General features: G+C 41.8%; 1 protein-coding gene across 1 annotated transcript; it reads left to right on the top strand.

Moving 5' to 3' along the window:
* Positions 1–251: 251 nt before the first annotated feature.
* On the top strand, positions 252–19,084 carry LOC129863312 (B-cell receptor CD22-like). Its single transcript, XM_055935202.1, has 11 exons — positions 252–306; positions 592–740; positions 1,958–2,153; positions 2,315–2,533; positions 2,691–3,045; positions 15,390–15,613; positions 16,849–17,124; positions 17,417–17,507; positions 17,670–17,724; positions 17,820–18,054; positions 18,995–19,084. The coding sequence occupies exons 1-11, from the start codon at positions 252–254 to the stop codon at positions 19,051–19,053; spliced, it is 1,914 nt and encodes a 637-aa protein (XP_055791177.1). The 3' UTR covers positions 19,054–19,084.
* Positions 19,085–20,862: the final 1,778 nt, after the last annotated feature.

Here is a 20,862-nt window from a genome sequence, read left to right as displayed (position 1 = left end):
TCGTGGCCATTCCTGTCTTGCAGGAAATCATGCACAGAAAGAGCAATATGGCTGGTGGCATTGTCATGCTGGAGGGTCATGACCATATAGCACAATACAACACAACACAATGTGAGCCTGGTTCATTTTCAGTAATGAGGCCCTGTACCCCATTTACAGTTTCTACTTCAATGTATCAGGTGGAGTTATTCACCAGCTATAGAGTGAGTTGTTGTTTATGTTTCTAAGACTGCAGGGTGGGAGATGCAACAATGGCCTTGAGAACAGCAGGAAGTGTGTTGGTGGTCTTTCTCTGGTCTGTAGCAGGTATGGTCTCATTCTTATCTTTTAGTTGCCCGGTTTGTCAAACTGCAGACATTTCTAAAAACATAACCATTTTCATGTTCTACTGGCGACACATTTGCCGTCTCCACTTCAGTTTAAACAGTTTTCTTTCACACCTCACTGAGCGAAGCTTATCTGTGGTTTCCATTCACACTCAACCAAAGAGTATCAATGTCTCAACTCAGCAACTATGGAACAAAGTGTTAGTGTGAGTCAAAAGACCTTGAACTTAATGTAACGTCCTTGTGATGTCTAACTGTGTTTCAGTGGTACAGGGCCAGAATGGCTGGAGTGTTACATACACCACTCAGAGTATCTGTGCCTTGAAGGGGTCAACCGTGGAGATGTCCTGCTCTTACACATATCCCAGTGGTTATATAGTCACAACAACCTTGTGGTTCACTAAAATGTATAATGTGGAGAATTATGTGAGTCTGTTAGATGACCCAGACTACAAAGGTCGTGTGACGTACCGTAGTGATAAGACGAATGGACACACCCTGACAATCACAAACCTGAGAGAGATAGACTCAGCTACGTACATGTTCAGATTTATAACAGATCAGACTGAAGGGAAAATTTTTGGTATCCCTGGAGTCACTTTGTCTGTTACAGGTACAGTGACATTATATATAATGCTAATCTGTTTAGTTGGTTCTGGAAAATTGTCTTGATTTGTACAGAAATAATATAAATATAAATGTATGGTATAATAGGAATGTCTGAGTTGATGATTTGAGAACGTCCACTCCTGCCTCATTTGAACTAGACAACAGGTCATTGATGGTTTTAATGTTGTTATCTACTCCAGACCTGCAGGTGAAGGTGACCACTACATGGTGGTCAACGACACTGACCTGTAGCACCACCTGTACTCTGACTGGTAACCCCACCTACACCTGGTACAGGAACAGTAAGATTGTACAAGATAACTCCTCCCCCTCATACTCAGTCGACTTTAATACTGAAGACAGCTTCTACTGTGCTGTAAAAGGCATCAATTCTCCTGCAGTGTGTGAGTGTGACTAATACACTTTTAAAGTCTGTCAAAATCATCCAATACATCATTGGTCAGTGTTGATGTTTAGTGAAACAGACATGAAATAGAGCTACTATTTCATTTCGATTAATGGTAGTTGATTTTACAGTTCAAAATACTTCCACCATTTCATAATGAGAAGGCTAACTTTCACTTTGTTATCCAGATGGCCCAAATAACTGTTTAAGTTGCCCTGTTTTTCAATGTACAGACATTTCTAAAATGTTAATAATGTCATAATGTTATTCTGCTGGTCTGTTTGGCGTAACTTTATAAAGTGAAATAGAGATCTTTCACTCCTCATTGAGCGATGCTTATCTGTTGTTTTCATTCACACCCAACTCAGTAACTATGGCAACAAAGTGTGGACAAACCATCTTGTTAGTGAAAGCCATTTTGGAATAATTTTTATTTAATAAATGTTGTGTTGTCTAACTGTGTTTCAGTGGTACTGGGTCAGGATGGCTGGAGTGTGACTTACACCACTCAGAGTATCTGTACCTTGAAGGGGTCAACAGTGGAGCTGTCCTGCTCTTACACATATCCCAGAGGTACAGTCACAACAACCTCTGGTTCACTAAGTATGATGCTAAGGGGAAACCTGTGAGTCTGAGTGATGACCCAGACTACAAGGTACATGTGACATACCGTAAGGATAAAGAGAATGGTCACACCCTGACAATCACAGACCTGAGAGAGAGTGACTCAGCTACATACAAATTCAGATTTACAGATCAGACTGGAGGATGGAGATATACTGGCAATCCTGGAGTCACTCTGTCTGTCACCGGTACAGTTACATTCAATATAGTTAAACTGTTGAATTCCATTTAGTTCAGGATAAATGTCTTAGTTTGTGTTTGTCTGTATAACATAGGATTTCCTCCATCTTTGTATTAGAGTGATAAGTCAGTGATAAAGGGATTTACAGTGATATTGTTTATTCTCCAGGTCTTCAGGTGAATGTGACTGGTGGACATCAGGATAAGACACTGACCTGTAGCACCACCTGTACTCTGACTGACAACCCCACCTACATCTGGTACAAGAACGGACAACATCTAGATGAGAGCACCTCCCCCCAGTACAAAGACCCAGTCTCCAGTAACTATGAAGACAGCTACTCTTGTGCTGTAAAAGGCCATGAGGATCTCCACTCTCCTGCAGTGTGTGAGTGGGAATTTAATATGGAATCTAATACAGAATTTATACAGAATGTTTGTACTACATCCTTTTTGTCTCACTGTGTAATTTGATAGTGCTTGGCATTTATGAACATATCTGAAAGTACAGTATAATGTACTCATGTGATTCCATTATGTTGCAGGTGTCCAGAGCCAGGACTGCAACAGAGTGACTTACACCAAGAGGAAAATCTGTTCCTTGAAGGGGTCAACAGTGAACATATCCTGTACTTATGGCAGTGGTTATGATACCGTCACATCATCACTCTGGTTTAGCACTAATCAGAGTGACAGCTGGAGTAATAAATTGATCCCTGAGGACCTAACCACAGACCCAGGGTATGCAGGTCGTGTGGAGTATGCAGGAGAGAAGGAGAGAGGTCGCTCCACCCTGAGAATCACAGATCTGAGAGAGGAGGACTCTGCTGAGTACAAGTTCATATTCAACACAGAAACCTCAGAATGGGGATACAGTTTCCCTGGAACAACTCTGACTGTCTCAGCTAACACTGAACACATGATCATACTCAGATTTCTATTCACTGTAGGTTTCCAGCCCACAACCCAACATCAGTTTATGCAATGGAACTGACAGAGTGTTCAAACCTATTCCCCTAATTAGAACACTCTTCCCCGAATCAGTCTCAGCTGAAAAGGGTAACACAGACTCCAACACAAATGATTCAGAGGCACCTGTGTCTCTCAGGATCTTCACTGGCACTAGGTCCTTACTTCCTAACATAGACACAAAACCTTCCGCAATGAAAGGTAAATAGTCTGGATCAATATGTACTTTCACATGCTCCTGGACCTGAGGCAATGAGTCATGAATGAACTGATGTAGAACAGGCGCAGCTAACGCGGTAGGCTTAGATTTAGCGTAAGCACCCTTTGATCTGAGAAGTGGACATTCGTTTTTCCAATGACCTGAGCCTTGACAGTAGTGACACTCTTGCCCAAAGTCAGCTTTACCACGGGAGTCAGGCTCAACCCTAGTTGAATTGAACTCTGCCCGTGATCCAAAGTATTTCGGTGAGCGAAGCCCAAATCTATCCGAACGCCCCCACTCATTCCGAATACGGGGCTCTGCAAAGACACTTTTGTGAGTCAACACATACTCATCCGCCAAAACCGCAGCTTCAGCGACATTCTTTACTTTTCGTTCGTTAATATACGTGGCAATACGATCAGGGATTGTGTCCTTAAATTGCTCTAACATAATCAGATCACACAGCCCTTCGAAAGTCACAACTGCAGAGGCAGAAAACCAGCAATTAAACTGTAAAGATAATTGTCGCGCAAACTCAACATGAGTCTGTTTATCATCCCTTTTTAAAGTTCTAAATCGTTGGCGGTAAGCCTCAGGGACCAATTCATAAATCTGTAACACAGCCGTTTTAACCTTATCATAACTGGCACTGTCGTGTACACTAAGAGCTGAATATGCTTCCTGCGCTTTACCAGTCAGCACACACTGCAACATTAAGGTGCGGTCAGAATCAGGCCAACTCCTAGCGTCAGCAACCCGCTCAAACAACGAAAATAATGTCTCAGGGTCCTTTTCATTAAACTGAGGCAATAACCGTAAGTTCCCAACAATATCAAATGTGTCCGGGGCACGACCAAAAGAGGAACGACCCCTAGGTAAATCTGGGTCACCTTCCCAGATCAAACTCTCCCCTGAGATCTTTCCTTCCCTAATCAACTCTATCCGTTCTTGTTGCAACTTGATTTTAGCATGCTCCATATCTAATTCCTTTTCATACTTTACACGATCATGCTCTAGCTTCTCACGATCATACTGCCGATCATGCTCTAGCTTCTCACGATCATGCTCCAGCTGTAACAGAAGCAGTTCTTTCTGCTGTTCAAAAAGAAGACTACCATGACTAACCAATGGAATGGCCATTTTAACGTTACGGGGAGACGAAGAGTCCTCAGCAGAGGCTGGCCCAGTGGTAACTTCAAGAATACCACTCTCCATCAGATTGGCCTTCAATATCAACCTAATAGAATTCTTTAGACGTTTATCACTAATTTCAACCTTGTAGTGTTCAGCGATCTTCAACAGCTGTTCTTTAGTACCTAATTCTAACAATTCCTCTGATGGAAAGCGAATGAACTCATCTACATAAGACACCATAGTTACAAAAATAATTCTCACTCTTCCCCTCTGCTGAGCACACCAGACCACAACCCAAGAAATGACAATCACCCTGAGCACCACAGAAGAGAGATGAGATACAGAGCTTCCCCAAAACCTACTATAACTCAACCCTAGTCTTCGTGCGGATTTGCGGTGGGTATTTACGCACTGTAGCCCGCTGGCAAGGAAATAAACCCCCCAGCACGCTGTCAGATTCCACCAAGCCACGGATGTGCCCCCGAGACAACTGCTCAGTCCACAGACACCACACAAAAATAACAAACATTAACCATGCCCAACATATTCCAAAAGGGAAACACGTCGCTAAGCCTATCAGGGGAAAAAGGCTATAGCTCCGGGTAGCAAATTCCACTATCCTACCCAAATCTCCCACTGAGGTACACAGCCGATTACTCACCTCAGACCGATGTCCCAACAGAAAGTAGAACAAGAGTTTCCAGGCTGGGCAGGGCCCTGGAAACTAACCAATGTACTCTCTCCAAAGCAGCACACAAACCAAACAACAAAGGCAACCAATACTGGGCCTATCAAACTCAAACAAAATATGCAAACCAAACACGTACCTCCACGTTCTCCCAAACCAATACGTTCAATTATCCCGGATGAGCCCCCACTTGTCACGAACCGGCTCAAAGCCCGTAACAAAAGGGAGACAACGTGGAGAAAAGGAGTAACAAAATATATATTTATTAACTAAAGTAACTAAGTATAATATACAATGGTGTGTGTAATCAGTAATCAGTAGTGTAAGTGAGTGTTTTGCATGCATGAATGTGATAATGCAGGGTGTTGAAAGATGCGAAAACAAACAACCAAAAAACCACCAAGAAACACAAACAAATCTATCAAGGTGTCTGCCTGGAGAGAGTCTCTCCATGAATGGGGAAGTGGTGTATTTATCCTGGGAGACACCGGGCCCAGGTGTCTCCCATGTAGCTGACGACCCTCCCAACTCCGCCCACCGACATCCTAATAAGGAAACAAGAACAAAGAGAGAATACGGCAGACAGAGTGGGAGGGTCGTCACAGAAGCAATGAAACTGGCCATCTTTAGACTAGTTGAGTATCTGGAGCATCAGCATTTGTGGGTTCGATTACAGGCTCAAAATGTAAATTTATTGTCAGTTTACTATCTATAGATTGTATTGCTTATCTTTTTTTATGGGATTTTGCCAGTTCCAGATTTTTATAACATTTAAAGTATTCACTTGTCTTAGTGACACAAAAATGAATTATATTGACAAGCTTTTAAATATGTGTATCTCTCGAGTTGCTCCTGATGTGTTAAAATATGTTTTACTTTGTATTCCTGTCAGTCATTATTGGTCGTTTTATATTTTATATTATGTGATACCATATTGTTCAGTGTCATGATATTGCTTGTTTTATTACAAATTATTAATAATTACATATTTTAGATACAATGAATACAGTATAAGCATCATGTTATAAATAAGCTCAAAGGTAGACAATAAATAGACAACAAATAAATTGATTATTTCATTAACTAACATTGAATCAGAACTATTTCCATTCTGCTCTTCTTTCTTGTATTTCTACCTATTGGACACATGATGGTGCCATTGACCCACATAACCATGAGTGGCGTGGCGTGGCGTGGCGAGGCACAGACAGACAGACAGACAGACAGACAGACAGACAGACAGACAGACAGACAGACAGACAGACAGACAGACAGACAGACAGACAGACAGACAGACAGACAGACAGACAGACAGACAGACAGACAGACAGACAGACAGACAGACACATACACATACACATACACATACACATACACAAACATACATAAATGTCTAGACCTTGCCAGATTTCCCAGTAGTTCAGACATTGTATGGGTGTGTTCTTGTGGATGCCTGTGTGTGTATGTGAGTGGTATGGGTATGTTGCTCCCTAGACTATTGAAGGAGAACTCAAATTTAAATTGTCAAACAGATTTTCTAGGTGGCAAAGATCTGGACTATTTCCACTTTGTTCTCATTTCTTGTATTTCTTTGGGAATGTGATTTGTTCTCCTAATGGTGTCTGGAGCTCTACCCCTCTGCCCTATCAGACGCTCAGAAGTCCATCCAGCTCGCCCCCATTGGCCAAAGGATACTTCCTCAAGGGGAGTGCACTGATGGGGTTAAAGTTCAGTGTCTGCGCTCTCTACTGTGAACGTGGACATTGCTGACAGTGTGTGTGTGTCTGTCGGTGAAATCTGACTCAATCTCTTCTCCCTCGCCCCACTCATCTTATCTCCCCTCTCCCCCCTACTGTCTCTCTTATCATCTCCCCTCTCCCCATCCTCTCTTTTCCCTCCCCTCTACCTCCTCTCACCCCACCCCCCTCCGCCCATCCCTCCCCTCTTCTCTCTCCAGCTGTATGGTGAGGCAGAAAGGGCCATGGATCAGGTGTTAAAGCTGGATCAGGACTGAGATGAGTCCTCCACTGAGGTCTTCAACTGCAAGGTCCTGCAGATCATAGTGAGGGGAGACAGGGGTCAGGGCCCAGCGTAATGGAGTTGGTGGTAGTAGAGTTGGATAACTCAATGTGTCCAAAGCTGAGGTTTGGTTTTCTTTGGTCAGGCTCTAGTCTTGTAAAATTAGATTTCTGTCCAAAGCTTTGTTGATTGGTGAACTTGTCTGCTTCTTTGCATTTTCAGATGTTTTTTCTGAGATCTGAACTGATATCAGTTTATCAATTTACCCCTCTCTCTCTCTCTCTCTCTCTCTCTCTCTCTCTCTCTCTCTCTCTCTCTCTCTCTCTCTCTCTCTCTCTCTCTCTCTCTCTCTCTCTCTCTCTCTCATCTAGGACCTGGGTTTTGAGAAGGTGCAGAGATTGTTGATGCTGGAGAAGTTTACCACAGAGCAGGCTGCTCCGTCATCCCCTCTGGACTCCAGTGTTGGACCTCTCCCCCCCTCGGGACTCCAGTGTTGGACCTCTCCTCCCTTCGGGACTCCAGTGGTGGACCTCTCCTCCCCTCCGTACTCCAGTGGTGGACCTCTCTTCCCCTCAGGATTCTAGTGGTGGACCTCTCCTCCCCTCAGGATTCCAGTGGTGGACCTCTCCTCCCCGCAGGACTCCAGTGGTGGACCTCTCCTCCCCCATGGACTCCAGTGGTGGACCTCTCCTCCCCTGTGGACTCCAGTGGGTGAGTATGTTTAATTCTGGTTATTCCAGAGTATACATTTCTACAGTTACAGGTTCTATAGGCTGTCTCAAATAGAACCCTGTTCCTATATTCCTTGTATTTTGACTGTGGCCACCTCCCTCCCTTTCTCTCCTCCTTCTATATTCTGTACTGTAGGTGAGGGGAGATAGAATTAGAATGTAGAACTCCGATACTCTCTATGTTCTCTACTGTAAATGTGGGGAGATAGAGAGTATCAGAGTTCTACATTCTAGATCTAGGTTATGTACTGTAGGTGAGGGGAGATAGAATGTAGAATTCTGATACTCTCTAATTCTTTATTCTGTACTGTAGATGAGGGGAGATAGAGAGTATCAGAGTTCTACATTCTAGATCTAGGTTATGTACTGTAGATGAGGGGAGATAGAGAGTATCAGAGTTCTACATTCTAGATCTAGGTTATGTACTGTAGGTGTGGGGAGAGAGAGAGTATCAGAGTTCTACATTCTAGATCTAGGTTATGTACTGTAGGTGTGGGGAGAGAGAGAGTATCAGAGTTCTACATTCTAGATCTAGGTTATGTACTGTAGGTGAGGGGAGATAGAGAGTATCAGAGTTCTACAAGAGAGTATCAGAGTTCTACAAGAGAGATTATGTGCCTCTGTCAACTTCAAGAACCCCAACATGTCCACTTGCACCTTGGAGAGGCTAAAGGTGAGAGGTGGGATGAAACTAATGCTGTCATATTCATTTAACTATGTGAGATGTGCTTTCAATTTTTTTGCTTGAACTTAAGGAGTGTGTACTCTTGGGACCATGCTATTGGTTCCATTGTACTTTTGGGACTATACTATTGGTTCCATTGCACTTTTAGGATAATCTTTATTTAACCAGACAAGTCAATTGAGAACAAATTCTTATTTACAATGGCGGGAGGCAAAAGGTCTCCTGTGGTAACGGGGGCTTAAAAAAAGGCAATGCAAACTAGTGACATGGACTAACAACTAGAAACAGTTATGTCTCAATAACCTGTTAATCTATTTAACCGTTGAACATTCCAAGATCAAGGGGCTGAATAATGAATGGACTTTTTTCCATGTTTGGTTCTAATTTTCAGTACTGTTAGCATAAAACAAGATTGAGATCTGAGTTTGTATGTGTTCTCATTTCCTGCTAGAAGAGAGGATATATAACATGTCAGTTTTCCATATTAAATGGTCTTCTGAATAAGAATGTACCAGGGTTTGAGCCTGCGTGTTGCTACTGATGTCCACCTGACAGCACTGTAGAGATCACAATGGTGAGTTAGACATCTCTGCATGATACACAGAGTCAAGAGCCTTCAGTGGAGAGCTTGAGTCTTGCACATAAATAGTATCATCATTGTCCAACACAGAGAGAAAAGTAAAACTATTAAACTCCTTTCTGGTGGTTATAAAATACAATGCAATGTTATTCGTTTCATTGTACTTTTGTGACAATGCTATTAGTTCCATTGTACTTTTGGGACTATGCTTTTGGTTCAATTGTATATATTTGGACTGCGTCTGCAGTTTGTCCTCCTGTCCAGGGGGTGGCGCTGGAGAGCACCCGGCTGGTTATCAGGTACCCAGACAGCTAGACTTAGAGAACCCCTCCCTCTCCTCAGAGGACCAACCCTATAGGCCTCAACACCTCCTCAGCCTCCCAGTACGCCTCCACAGGGTAAGGACATCCGTCTGTCATTCAAAACATCATTATGAGTTATTCTAAAGTGTTACCAATCAACTCATATAAACTTTTGAAATGTACAAAGTGATGGAAGGAGGAAGCAGGAGCACTGGTGCAGGTGCTTGTGTTTTCATACTGTTTGTCTCTCTCTCTCCCAGGACCAGGAGGATGGCTCCCATCGATGGTGACGAGTGTTTCTTCTGGAGGACCACCGGCTGTTTCTATGGTGACAAGTGCTGCTTCAAACACAAGCCTGACCAGAGAGGAAGAGACAGGAAACCATGTCAACCCTGACCACCTTGCAGTGACTGGATAGTGGAGAGGGAGGAGAATGAGGAAGGTTAAGGAAGACGATGAGGGACTGTGTCCCTGCTTTAAAATGGAACAGGAGGCTTGGGGGGGTGTCACCCCGTTTGTAGTCCTCTGGCACAGACCACAGATCCCAGACAGAACACTAGACATATAGAATGAGTGTGTGAATTGGCAATCAAAGTGAAGAGGAGTGAACCTCTGATTTCCTTCCCCCTCTCCCTCGGCCTGAGCTGTGAAACAACATGGAAATTACATCATCATTAGAACTTTGAAGGGATCTTTGCCCAGTGAACCTCCTCTGTGATGACCATGTTGTAGACACTAAGGGGGCTGACATCTGTTGTTATCATGTGTTTTACAGTGTATGTATGTATGGTCATGTGACTGGACATGTGACCTGAATGTGTGACTCCTTGTGATGTCACTGTGTGACTCACTGCCAGCCTGATTCCATAGGGTGCCTAGTAATTGCCCCTACAGGGGATAAATATATGCTATTTTACAATTCTATATGGGGCATGTTCCAGGCAGACTATATTGCAGTCACCTGCCTGCTCTCACAAACATTAGTCCTTCTCCTTTTTAACCTAAAGGGGTACTATAATTCAAAATCATATATCTAAATGTTCCATGGTATGACCACCTTAAAACAATTCCATATGTCAGCTAGTAGAACCCCCCAAACGGCTCAGACTTTTAGAGGTTCAGAAACCCAGTGTCAGAGGGAGCAATGTCCAGCACCTAAACACACAAATCAAATCAAATTGTATTAGTCACATGCTCCAAGTACAACAGGTGTAGACCATACTGTAAAATGGTTAATGACAAGCCCTTAACTAACAATGCAGTTGTTTATATGTAAGAAAATATTAGATTTTTTTAATTATAAAAATAAAAATAAAAAACACACAATAAAATAACAATAACGAAGCAGCAATAAACAATTACATGAAATATTATTCATTGTCATTTTCAACAAAAAAACACCACTCAGACACAATAGGACACAATAATCCCAGACAGACAGACAGACCTAGTTATTTGCATGTCAGGGTTCACTTTGGGTCCATTGCTCTGAAGATCAGTGAGCTGAACACATCTCTTTCACACAAGCACACACTGGAAACTCAGAGCAGCTTGCCTTGGCCTTGGCATAATGACAGCTCACTGTCGTCTGTTGTTTCTAGCTAGCTAATGTTGATAGCTAAATGTTAGCTAACTAGCTAGCTCACTAGTTAACTATGGGGTCTTGCTGTAATTCAGCTGCAGCACATCATATTGTTCACAATCCAGTCCATTCAGAGTAGCTGTGTGATGCACAAAATACTTGTTTATCGCTGAATAACAGCAGCTTCATGTAGCTAACAAGCTAGCTGAGATCACCAGTTCGCTCAATTAAAACGCCAGTTCAACATAAGTCCCAATAACAGTACTTTTACGTGCATGCCTGTTTTATTCTATATATTTTTTCTACATTTTCAAATGTTATTTTACCTTTTTGTATATGAAGCCTGGAGGCTGCAGTAATGTTGAGATGCCAGTAGGGAGAGCTCTAGTCTAGAACACTGGTACCAATGATACTCCCCTTTCATCTGTTCTGGAACCTTCAGTACCAGCTGATGAGGAGTGATGGGAATGGGTCACATTGTGTCTCTTGTAAAACATGAAGGTCCACTCCTCAAATAAAGAAATGCAACTACAGTATTCTGACTTTAGACCATTTTCTATTTAGATACAGTAACATCCCTTATGTGACATGCTGTTCAAGCATGTTAATGCACTGACTAGGCTACTTTTAAAACGTGTCAACCACAGAACTCACACTTAGGCTACGCCTGCTTCTACTAATACTTACAGTAGACTACTTCTTGTTTCCATGCAGTGACAGTACGTTGACTCACTGTACAAGACCTCTCCCCTTCACTTCACTCTGTAAGTACACTTGACGATATCTTGAAATATAGTTTTTGTTTTGATGCTTTTAGCCAACCATCACATGACTTACTGTATCTTTGTACTTGTTGGTTCATTTTGAAATGTGTTTTGGTTGTTACATCAGGGCCTGTATTCATATAGTGTCTCAGAAGGTCTGTATAATTATGATCTAAAAGGCTAAACTGATCCCAGATCAGCTCTCCTACTCTGATACACTTTGTGAATACGGACCCTGGACTGTGGTTTCATGTGTTTAGTTTAGTTCAGTTCATTAATTTACATGTTTAAAACATGATCAGTAGAGTTTGCCAGTAATACCCAGATCTCCATTCAATAGGGTCATGTTCACTGTCAAAGTATAACAGGGTCAAGTATAACTGTGTGTGTGTGTGTGTGTGTGTGTGTGTGTGTGTGTGTGTGTGTGTGTGTGTGTGTGTGTGTGTGTGTGTGTGTGTGTGTGTGTGTGTGTGTGTGTGTGTGTGTGTCTGTGTATACATATATTTTTACATATTAATCTGATTATTAGATATACAGTCACGACCAAAATTATTGGCACCCTTGACAAATACTGAGCTACATTGTGTGCTACAAAAGATGGGAAGTACGTTGTACATGTGGTTTCACATAAAGACGTGTGCATGCTATTTTAAGAGCTCTGAGAGCAATAGATTGTTGTTGAGACATTTTGAATATCGCCTAAAGTAAGAGTGAGAGTGATTGAGTTGATGTTTCTTTATAGCTTTAGAGGTAGTATTAACATGAGACAGTGATGGAGGGTTGTGTTTAGGAGTAGTATTAACATGAGACACAGTGATGGTGGGTTGTGTTTAGGAGTAGTATTAACATGAGACACAGTGATGGTGGGTTGTGTTAAGGAGTAGTATTAACATGAGACACAGTGATGGTGGGTTGTGTTTAGGAGTAGTATTAACATGAGACACAGTGATGGTGGGTTGTGTTTAGGAGTAGTATTAACATGAGACAGTGATGGAGGGTTGTGTTTAGGAGTAGTATTAACATGAGACACAGTGATGGTGGGTTGTGTTTAGGAGTAGTATTAACATGAGACACAGTGATGGTGGGTTGTGTTTAGGAGTAGTATTAACATGATACACAGTGATGGTGGGTTGTGTTTAGGAGTAGTATTAACATGAGACAGTGATGGTGGGTTGTGTTTAGGAGTAGTATTAACAGGAGACACAGTGATGGTGGGTTGTGTTTAGGAGTAGTATTAACATGAGACACAGTGATGGTGGGTTGTGTTTAGGAGTAGTATTAACAGGAGACACAGTGATGGTGGGTTGTGTTTAGGAGTAGTATTAACATGAGACACAGTGATGGTGGGTTGTGTTTAGGAGTAGTATTAACATGAGACACAGTGATGGTGGGTTGTGTTTAGGAGTAGTATTAACATGAGACACAGTGATGGTGGGTTGTGTTTAGGAGTAGTATTAACATGAGACACAGTGATGGTGGAAGAGACTTAAAGAGGAAGGAAAGGACAGTTCTGTATCAGCTACTTGTGTTCTACTTTAAATATGTATCAATCACAGAACTGACACTTACTAGCAGTTCCCACTCACTACCAGTAAGTTGACTCACTGTACAAGACCTCTTCCCTTCAGTCTGTAAGTACTCTTGATATCTTGAAATGTGGTTTTTAGTTTTTAGCCACAAGTCATGTTCTCAAGGGTCTCAGACTTGGAGTGCTGATCTAGGATCAGGTCCTCCTGGTCCATGTAATTATGATCTAAATGGGAAAACTAATCCTAGATCTTACTCTGAGACACTTTGTGAATACAGACACTATCATATAATGATGATATAAAAGGTATGTGTGACTTGCTGTTTATCCTCACAGCTTGGGGATAGGAGTTATCATTCAAGCTGGTGGTAACTGCCTTGCTCATATTGGCAGATTTTTCCACCTTGCCAGCTCTGGGATTTGAACCAGTAATGTTTCAGTTACTGGCCCAAATCTCTTAATGAACCACTAGGCTACCTGCCGATACCAGTGACACACTCCATATTACCAAACTATTGTGATGTTATTTACACACCATCCACTCAAGGCTGTGATGATGATGTGTTGTTATAACTGCATCCCAAATGACACCATATTCCCTATAGAGTGCACTACTTTGACTAGAGCCATACCTGCTGCCCCTGATGGTTTGTATGTAGTTATTCACCAGCTATAGAGTGCACTACTTTGACTAGAGCCCTACCTGCTGCCCCTGATGGTATGTATGTAGTTATTCACCAGCTATAGAGTGCACTACTTTGACTAGAGCCCTACCTGCTGCCCCTGATGGTTTGTATGTAGTTATTCACCAGCTATAGTGTGCACTACTTTTGACTAGAGCCCTACCTGCTGCCCCTGATGGTTTGTATGTAGTTATTCACCAGCTATAGAGTGCACTACTTTGACTAGAGCCCTACCTGCTGCCCCTGATGGTTTGTATGTAGTTATTCACCAGCTATAGAGTGCACTACTTTGACTAGAGCCCTACCTGCTGCCCCTGATGGTATGTATGTAGTTATTCACCAGCTATAGAGTGCACTACTTTGACTAGAGCCCTACCTGCTGCCCCTGATGGTTTGTATGTAGTTATTCACCAGCTATAGAGTGCACTACTTTGACTAGAGCCCTACCTCCTGCCCCTGATGGTTTGTATGTAGTTATTCACCAGCTACAGAGTGAGTTGTTGTTTATGTTTCTAAGACTGCAGGGTGGGAGATGCAACAATGGCCTTGAGAACAGCAGGAAGTGTGTTGGTGGTCTTTCTCTGGTCTGTAGCAGGTATGGTCTCATTCTTATCTTTTAGTTGCTCTGTTTATCAATCTATAGACATTTATTAAAGGATAAGAATCATGATGTTATTCTGGTGTTCTGTTAGATAACTATTTAAAGTGAAGTGGAGACTCCTTTCACACCTCACTGAGTGATGCTTACCTGTGGTTTCCATTCACACTCAAATCAGGAACTATGGCAACAAAATGTGGACAAACCTTACAGTCAGTGTGAATCAATTGACCTTGTCTTCATTCTGATACCATTGTGATGTCTAACTGTGTTTCAGTTGTACTGGGTCAGGATTGCTGGAGCGTGACTTACACCACTCAGAGTATCTGTACCTTGAAGGGGTCAACAGTGAAGCTGACCTGCTCTTACACATATCCCAGTGGTTATATAGTCACATCAACCTACTGGTTCACTAAATATGATGCTGAGGGTCCTGTAAGTTTGAGTGATGACCTAGACTACAAAGGACGTGTGACATACAGTAAGGATAAAGAGAATGGTCACACCCTGACAATCACAGACTTGAGAGAGAGTGACTCAGCTACGTACATGTTCAGATATATAACAGATCAGACTGGAGAGAGATATTATGGTGATCCTGGAGTCACTCTGTCTGTCACAGGTACAGTTACATTCAATAAAGTTAAACTGTTGAACTCCATTTAGTTCAGGATAAATGTCTTGGTTTGTATTTATGTCTGTATAACATAGGATTTCCTCCATCTTTTTATTAGAGTGATAAGTCAGTGATAAAGGGATTTACAGTGATATTGTTATTCTACAGGTCTTCAGGTGAAGGTGACTGGTGGATATTGGTATAAGACACTGACCTGTATCACCACCTGTACTCTGGCTGACAACCCCACATACATCTGGTACAAGAACGAACAACATCTAGATGAGAGCACCTCCCCCCAGTACAAAGACCCAGTCTCCTGGAACTATGAAGACAGCTACTCTTGTGCTGTAAAAGGCCATGAGGATCTCCGCTCTCCTGCAGTGTGTCAGTGTGGACTTTCTTTTACACACATTTTTATACAAATAGAATGTTGTTTCTAGTTGTGAGACCAATGTCAATTAATCAATGAATATTGATAATTATTTAATATTGATGGTTTTCACTACTGTAAACTGTTGAACGAGTTTTATTCTACTTCATAAACAATATCAGTCTATACTGGTAGATAGTGTAATTTAAGATGTTTATAATGTGTTCTGTTGTCTTCTTGTGTTTCAGGTCAGAAGTGTTGGAGTGTGACTTACACCCATCTGAGTATCTGTGCCTTGAAGGGGTCAACAGTGAACATATCCTGCTCTTACACATATCCCAGTTATCATGAGATCGAAACAGCTTTCTGGTTTACTAAATGGTCTGGTATGGATGCTGAAGATCTGAGCTCAGTGGCAGAGTATGAGGGTCATATAGAGTACCTTGGGGATAAGGAGAGTGACTGTACCCTGAGAATCACAGACCTGAGACTGAGTGACTCTGCTGGGTACAAGTTCAGATTCATAACATCTGGAGGAAAGTTTGCTGGCTCACCTGTCTCCCTGACTGTCACAGGTAATCTGTCAATCATCTCACATCTATTACTGTAATTACCTTATTAAGGGCAGTCATACAGACACAGTAGTGGTATCTGATGGAAAAATACCAAATGTAGTATTTCACATAAGAGGACATATATAGGAGGATAATAATGATTTGTTTCCTTTTACTCCAGATGTTGTGTTGGAGATGGATCCTACATCTGTGTCAGAGAGGGAGAGAGTCACACTGACATGTAGAACCAAATGTACACTGGACCCCATCACAGCCTACAGTTGGTATAAGAATGGACAGCCTATACCAAACAGCAACACCTCCTCTCCTGTCTATATCCTATTCTCAGTCAGCAGTGAGGATACAGGCAGATACTCCTGTGCTGTAGTAGGCCATGAGGATCTCCCCTCTGCTGAAGAGACTCTCACTGTCACATGTAAGTACATTGGGGGTTTAGACGTCCAGTTTGATATGCTGATCATGATGATACTTGAATTTAGAATAGATTGTTTTCCACATAAATATATCTATCAATACATATTTTAGTGTGTAACATCCATTTTCCTGAATTTCTATTATCACAATGTCATAATTTTTTATGATTATTTTTCAGATTGTCTTAAGTTATTTCTAAATCACCTGTGAAATGTAAAGACATATTTTGCTATAAATAAGTCCACTGTATTTTACACCAGATGGCCCAAAGAACACCTTAGTGTTAGTCAGTCCCTCTGGTGAAATAGTGGAGGACAGTTCAGTGACTCTGACCTGCAGCAGTGATGCCAACCCACCTGTGGACAAATACACCTGGTACAAGAAGAATGGAGGTCACTATAAGTTCTCCTATGTGAACACAGGACCACAGCAAGTCTTCAATCATATCCAGTCCTCTGACACTGGAGAGTACTACTGTGAGGCCTGGAATGGGATGAAGACAGGGAGGACTGAGTCTATCAACATTGATGTGAAATGTGAGTAAAGTACAGCTCAGTAACACATGTGTTCCTGTTCATGTTTTGTGTAGATTCTTATTTTTGATAGTCTGGCTTCACATATTTTGATATATGTCATGTGAGGTTGTAATTGCACCTTTATAATCCTCTGACGAATTCTCATTTACCAGACGCTCCAAAGAACACCTCAGTGTCATTAGTATTATAAGATCCCAAAATATGAACATGCATTGTGTTGATATTCTATAATGTGTTAGATTTTAGATTATAAGAACATAACATGTACTCATATCATCCATATGTATTACAGGGAAACAGTCCTCAGTTCTGACTGCAGCTGTAGGAATCATAGTGGTTGTTCTGGTTCTCATCCTCTGTCTCTCTGGACTCATGTGGTTCAGGTGAGTGAAAATGCATAGTTTTCACATAATTTCACTTTAGTCATTGTAAATAAGAATTTGTTCTTAACTGACTTGCCTAGTTAAATAAAGGTTAAATAAAAATAATTAACAGTAACTTCATTGATAGATTTTTTTCTTCTTACATTCATTAATGTACAACAGGAAGAAGGTCTCCACATCCACCTCCAACACAAGAGACACAGCAGATGATGGACAGGTGAGTCTGTTGGAATCAGAAGGTGACTGTGATTACTGTGTATTCTTTGTGGAACATTTCCACTCCTCATGTTGTCTGTCCTCTCTCTCCATCAGGGAGACTCTAGTCCAGTGTATGACAACATCTCAAACATGGCCATGACCCCTACTGCAGCACAGACAGCAGCCACAGACTACCAGGATGATGTTCACTACGCCAGCGTCCGCTTCTCTCGTTCCAAAAACCAGGATGTTTCTCTGTACTCCACCGTCCAAGTGCCTCAGCCCCAGAAAGAGGATGAGTATGTCCAGTACGCTGCTCTGAAATTCAACCTCCCAGTGCTGCCACCTGGTGAGCATATTCTGCATTAAGGTCATTCATATGCTGCAGTTTATTGTAGGAGATGTCATCAATAAGAAAAACAGTTGACCCTTAGTGACCCCTTGAAGCCAAACTATGAACCCAACAATGGACATCTCAGGACAATTACTATGACATGTCTATAATGAGGGAGTGATGTGATGATGGTTTTGAAGAACTGTTCTTCTGTTCAAAATGGTACACTATTCCCTATTTAGTGCACTTCTTTAGACAGAGCCCTATAGGGTGGTAGTGCACTACTTTAGACAGAGCCCTATAGGGTGCCACCATTTGGGACGCTGTCTTTTTCCACACATAAAACGGCCAACCAAATTATTTCTAGTCATCTCTCCTCCTTCCAGGCTTTTTCATCTTTTAACTTATATGGTGATCTGCATCTAAACTTTCATAGTATTGCCACGACGACCAGCAAAACACTTTGTCTTTCAATCACCCACGTGGGTATAACCAATGAGGAGATGGCACGTGGGTACCTGCTTCTATAAACCAATGAAGAGATGGGAGAGGCAGGACTTTCAGTGCGATCTGCGTCAGAAATAGAAAGGAGTTCTATTTTAGCCCTTGGCATCGCAGACGCTCGTTGGCGCGCGTGAGCAGTGTGGGTGCAATAATTGAATAACATGGATTTCAAAATGTATTTTGCAAAACTCGCGCATGCGACGTGTCCGGTCTGGTCAGCATGTAAGTGACCACTATGAACCCGAACTATGAACGCAAAAATGGACATCTTAGGACAATTACTATGACATGTCTATAATGAGGGAGTGATGTGATGATGGTTTTGAGGAACTGTGCTTCTGTTCCAAATGGCACCCTATTCCCTATTTAGTGCACTACTTTAGACAGAGCCCTATAGGTTGCCACCATTTGGGACGCTGTCTTTGTTTCATTTTTGATTCTCTCTCTTCAGCAGCACAAGAAGCTGAGGAGGACTCCTCTGTTCTCTACAGTACAGTCAACAAACCCTGAACCAAGAAGACCCGAACACAACAAACCCAGAACCAAGAAGACCTGAATACAACAATCCCAGAACCAAGAAAACCTGAACGCAACAAACCCTGAACCAGGAAGACCTGAACACAACAAACCCAGAACCAAGAAGACCTGAATACAACAAACCCAGAACCAAGAAGACCTGAATACAACAATCCCAGAACCAAGAAGACCTGAATACAACAAACCCAGAACCAAGAAGACCTGAACACAACAATCCCAGAACCAAGAAGACCTGAACACAACAAACCCAGAACCAAGAAGACCTGAACACAACAAACCCAGAACCAAGAAGACCTGAACACAACAAACCCAGAACCAAGAAGACCTGAACACAACAAACCCAGAACCAAGAAGACCTGAACACAACAAACCCAGAACCAAGAAGACCTGAACATTACAAACCCAGAACCAGGAAGACCTGAACACAACAAAACCAGAAAGAAGAAGACCTGAACACAACAAGTTTGACAAAAACCTTGTATATCTGGACCTGTATATTTAAACTAAGTGATATAATGCCTGTGGAGGTGTGGAATATTGACCATTATAAACCGGGTGGTTTGAGCCGTGAATGCTGATTAGCTGTAAGGCGTGGTATACCAGACCGTACACCATGGGTATTAAAATTTGTATTTACTGGTCTAAGTACATTGGTAACCAGTTTAAAATAAGGCACCTCTGGGTTTGTGGTATGTGACCAATATATATGCTGCATCCAAGCACTCCGCGTTGCATTGTGCTTAAGAACAGCCCTTAGCCGTAGTATATTGGCCATATACCACACCTCCTCGGGCCTTATTGCTTAAGTTTATAGCAACATCAACAAGGCACTTCTGGGGTTGGTGGTATATGACCAACATACTGTTCCATGGCTTTTTTTAAACTGGTTAACAACATAAATAGAACAGTAAACAAGTCTTTTTACGTCATACCTGTTGGTATATTGTCTGATAGACAGTATAGACTTCTGAAATACTGTTTCAGCCAATCAGCATCCATGAACCAAACTTCCAAGTTTATAATAGTATATAATAATATATTCCATCTAGTAGACACTTTTATCCAAATTCACTGTCATTAGTCATGTGTGAACACACTTTTCGTATGGGAAGTCCCAGCAGGAATGGAACCCATGCACTATGCTCTACCAACTGAGTCACAGGACTACTCTATTCAAACTTAGAGTAGGAGTTCTGATCTAGGGTCAGTTATGACTTTGAAACAATGATGAATAAGAAAGGGACCTTAACATTTTTTAAATATATTTTTCAGTTGAAAAATGTTGTATTTCTGATGTAGGCAACCTTAAGTTCCAGTTATATTTTATAGTGCATTCGTAAAGTATTCAGACCCCTTGACTTCATTTTTCCACATTTTGTGATGTGACAAGCTTATTCTCAAATTGACGAAGTAGTTTTCTTTCGTCATCAATCTCCACACAAAACCCAATAATGATGAAGCAAAAAAGGTTATAAGAAAATTTTGCTAATGTATAAATACAAAAAACTGCAATATCACATTTACATAAATATTCAGAGCCTTTAACCTCACTAGGGTAGGGGGCAGCATTCGGAATTTTGGATGAAAAGCGTGCCAAAGTAAACTGCCTGCTACTCAGGTCTAGAAGCTGGGATACACATATAATTAGAAAACATTCAAAAGTTTCCAAAACTGTTAAAATAATGTCTGTGAGTATAACAGAACTGATATGGCAGGCGAAAACCTGAGGAAAATCAATCCAAGAAGTGCCTTTATTTTGAAATGCCTGTTTTTCCATTGAAA

Source organism: Salvelinus fontinalis, chromosome 10, assembly GCF_029448725.1.
Source record: "Salvelinus fontinalis isolate EN_2023a chromosome 10, ASM2944872v1, whole genome shotgun sequence".
NCBI lineage: Eukaryota > Metazoa > Chordata > Actinopteri > Salmoniformes > Salmonidae > Salvelinus > Salvelinus fontinalis.
The sequence above is the reverse complement of the archived record's forward strand: the minus strand, read 5'-3'. Positions and strand labels throughout refer to the sequence as shown.

What these genes read in the sequence shown, in the direction of transcription:
- LOC129863312 (XM_055935202.1), top strand. Translation starts at nt 252, where the DNA reads ATGGCCTTGAGAACAGCAGGAAGTGTGTTGGTGGTCTTTCTCTGGTCT. An exon ending in GGTTCACTAAAATGTATAAT is followed by an intron (nt 741 to 1,957) that starts GTGGAGAATTAT and finishes TATGATGCTAAG; the next exon opens with GGGAAACCTGTGAGTCTGAG. An exon ending in ACACAGCAGATGATGGACAG is followed by an intron (nt 17,725 to 17,819) that starts GTGAGTCTGTTG and finishes TCTCTCCATCAG; the next exon opens with GGAGACTCTAGTCCAGTGTA.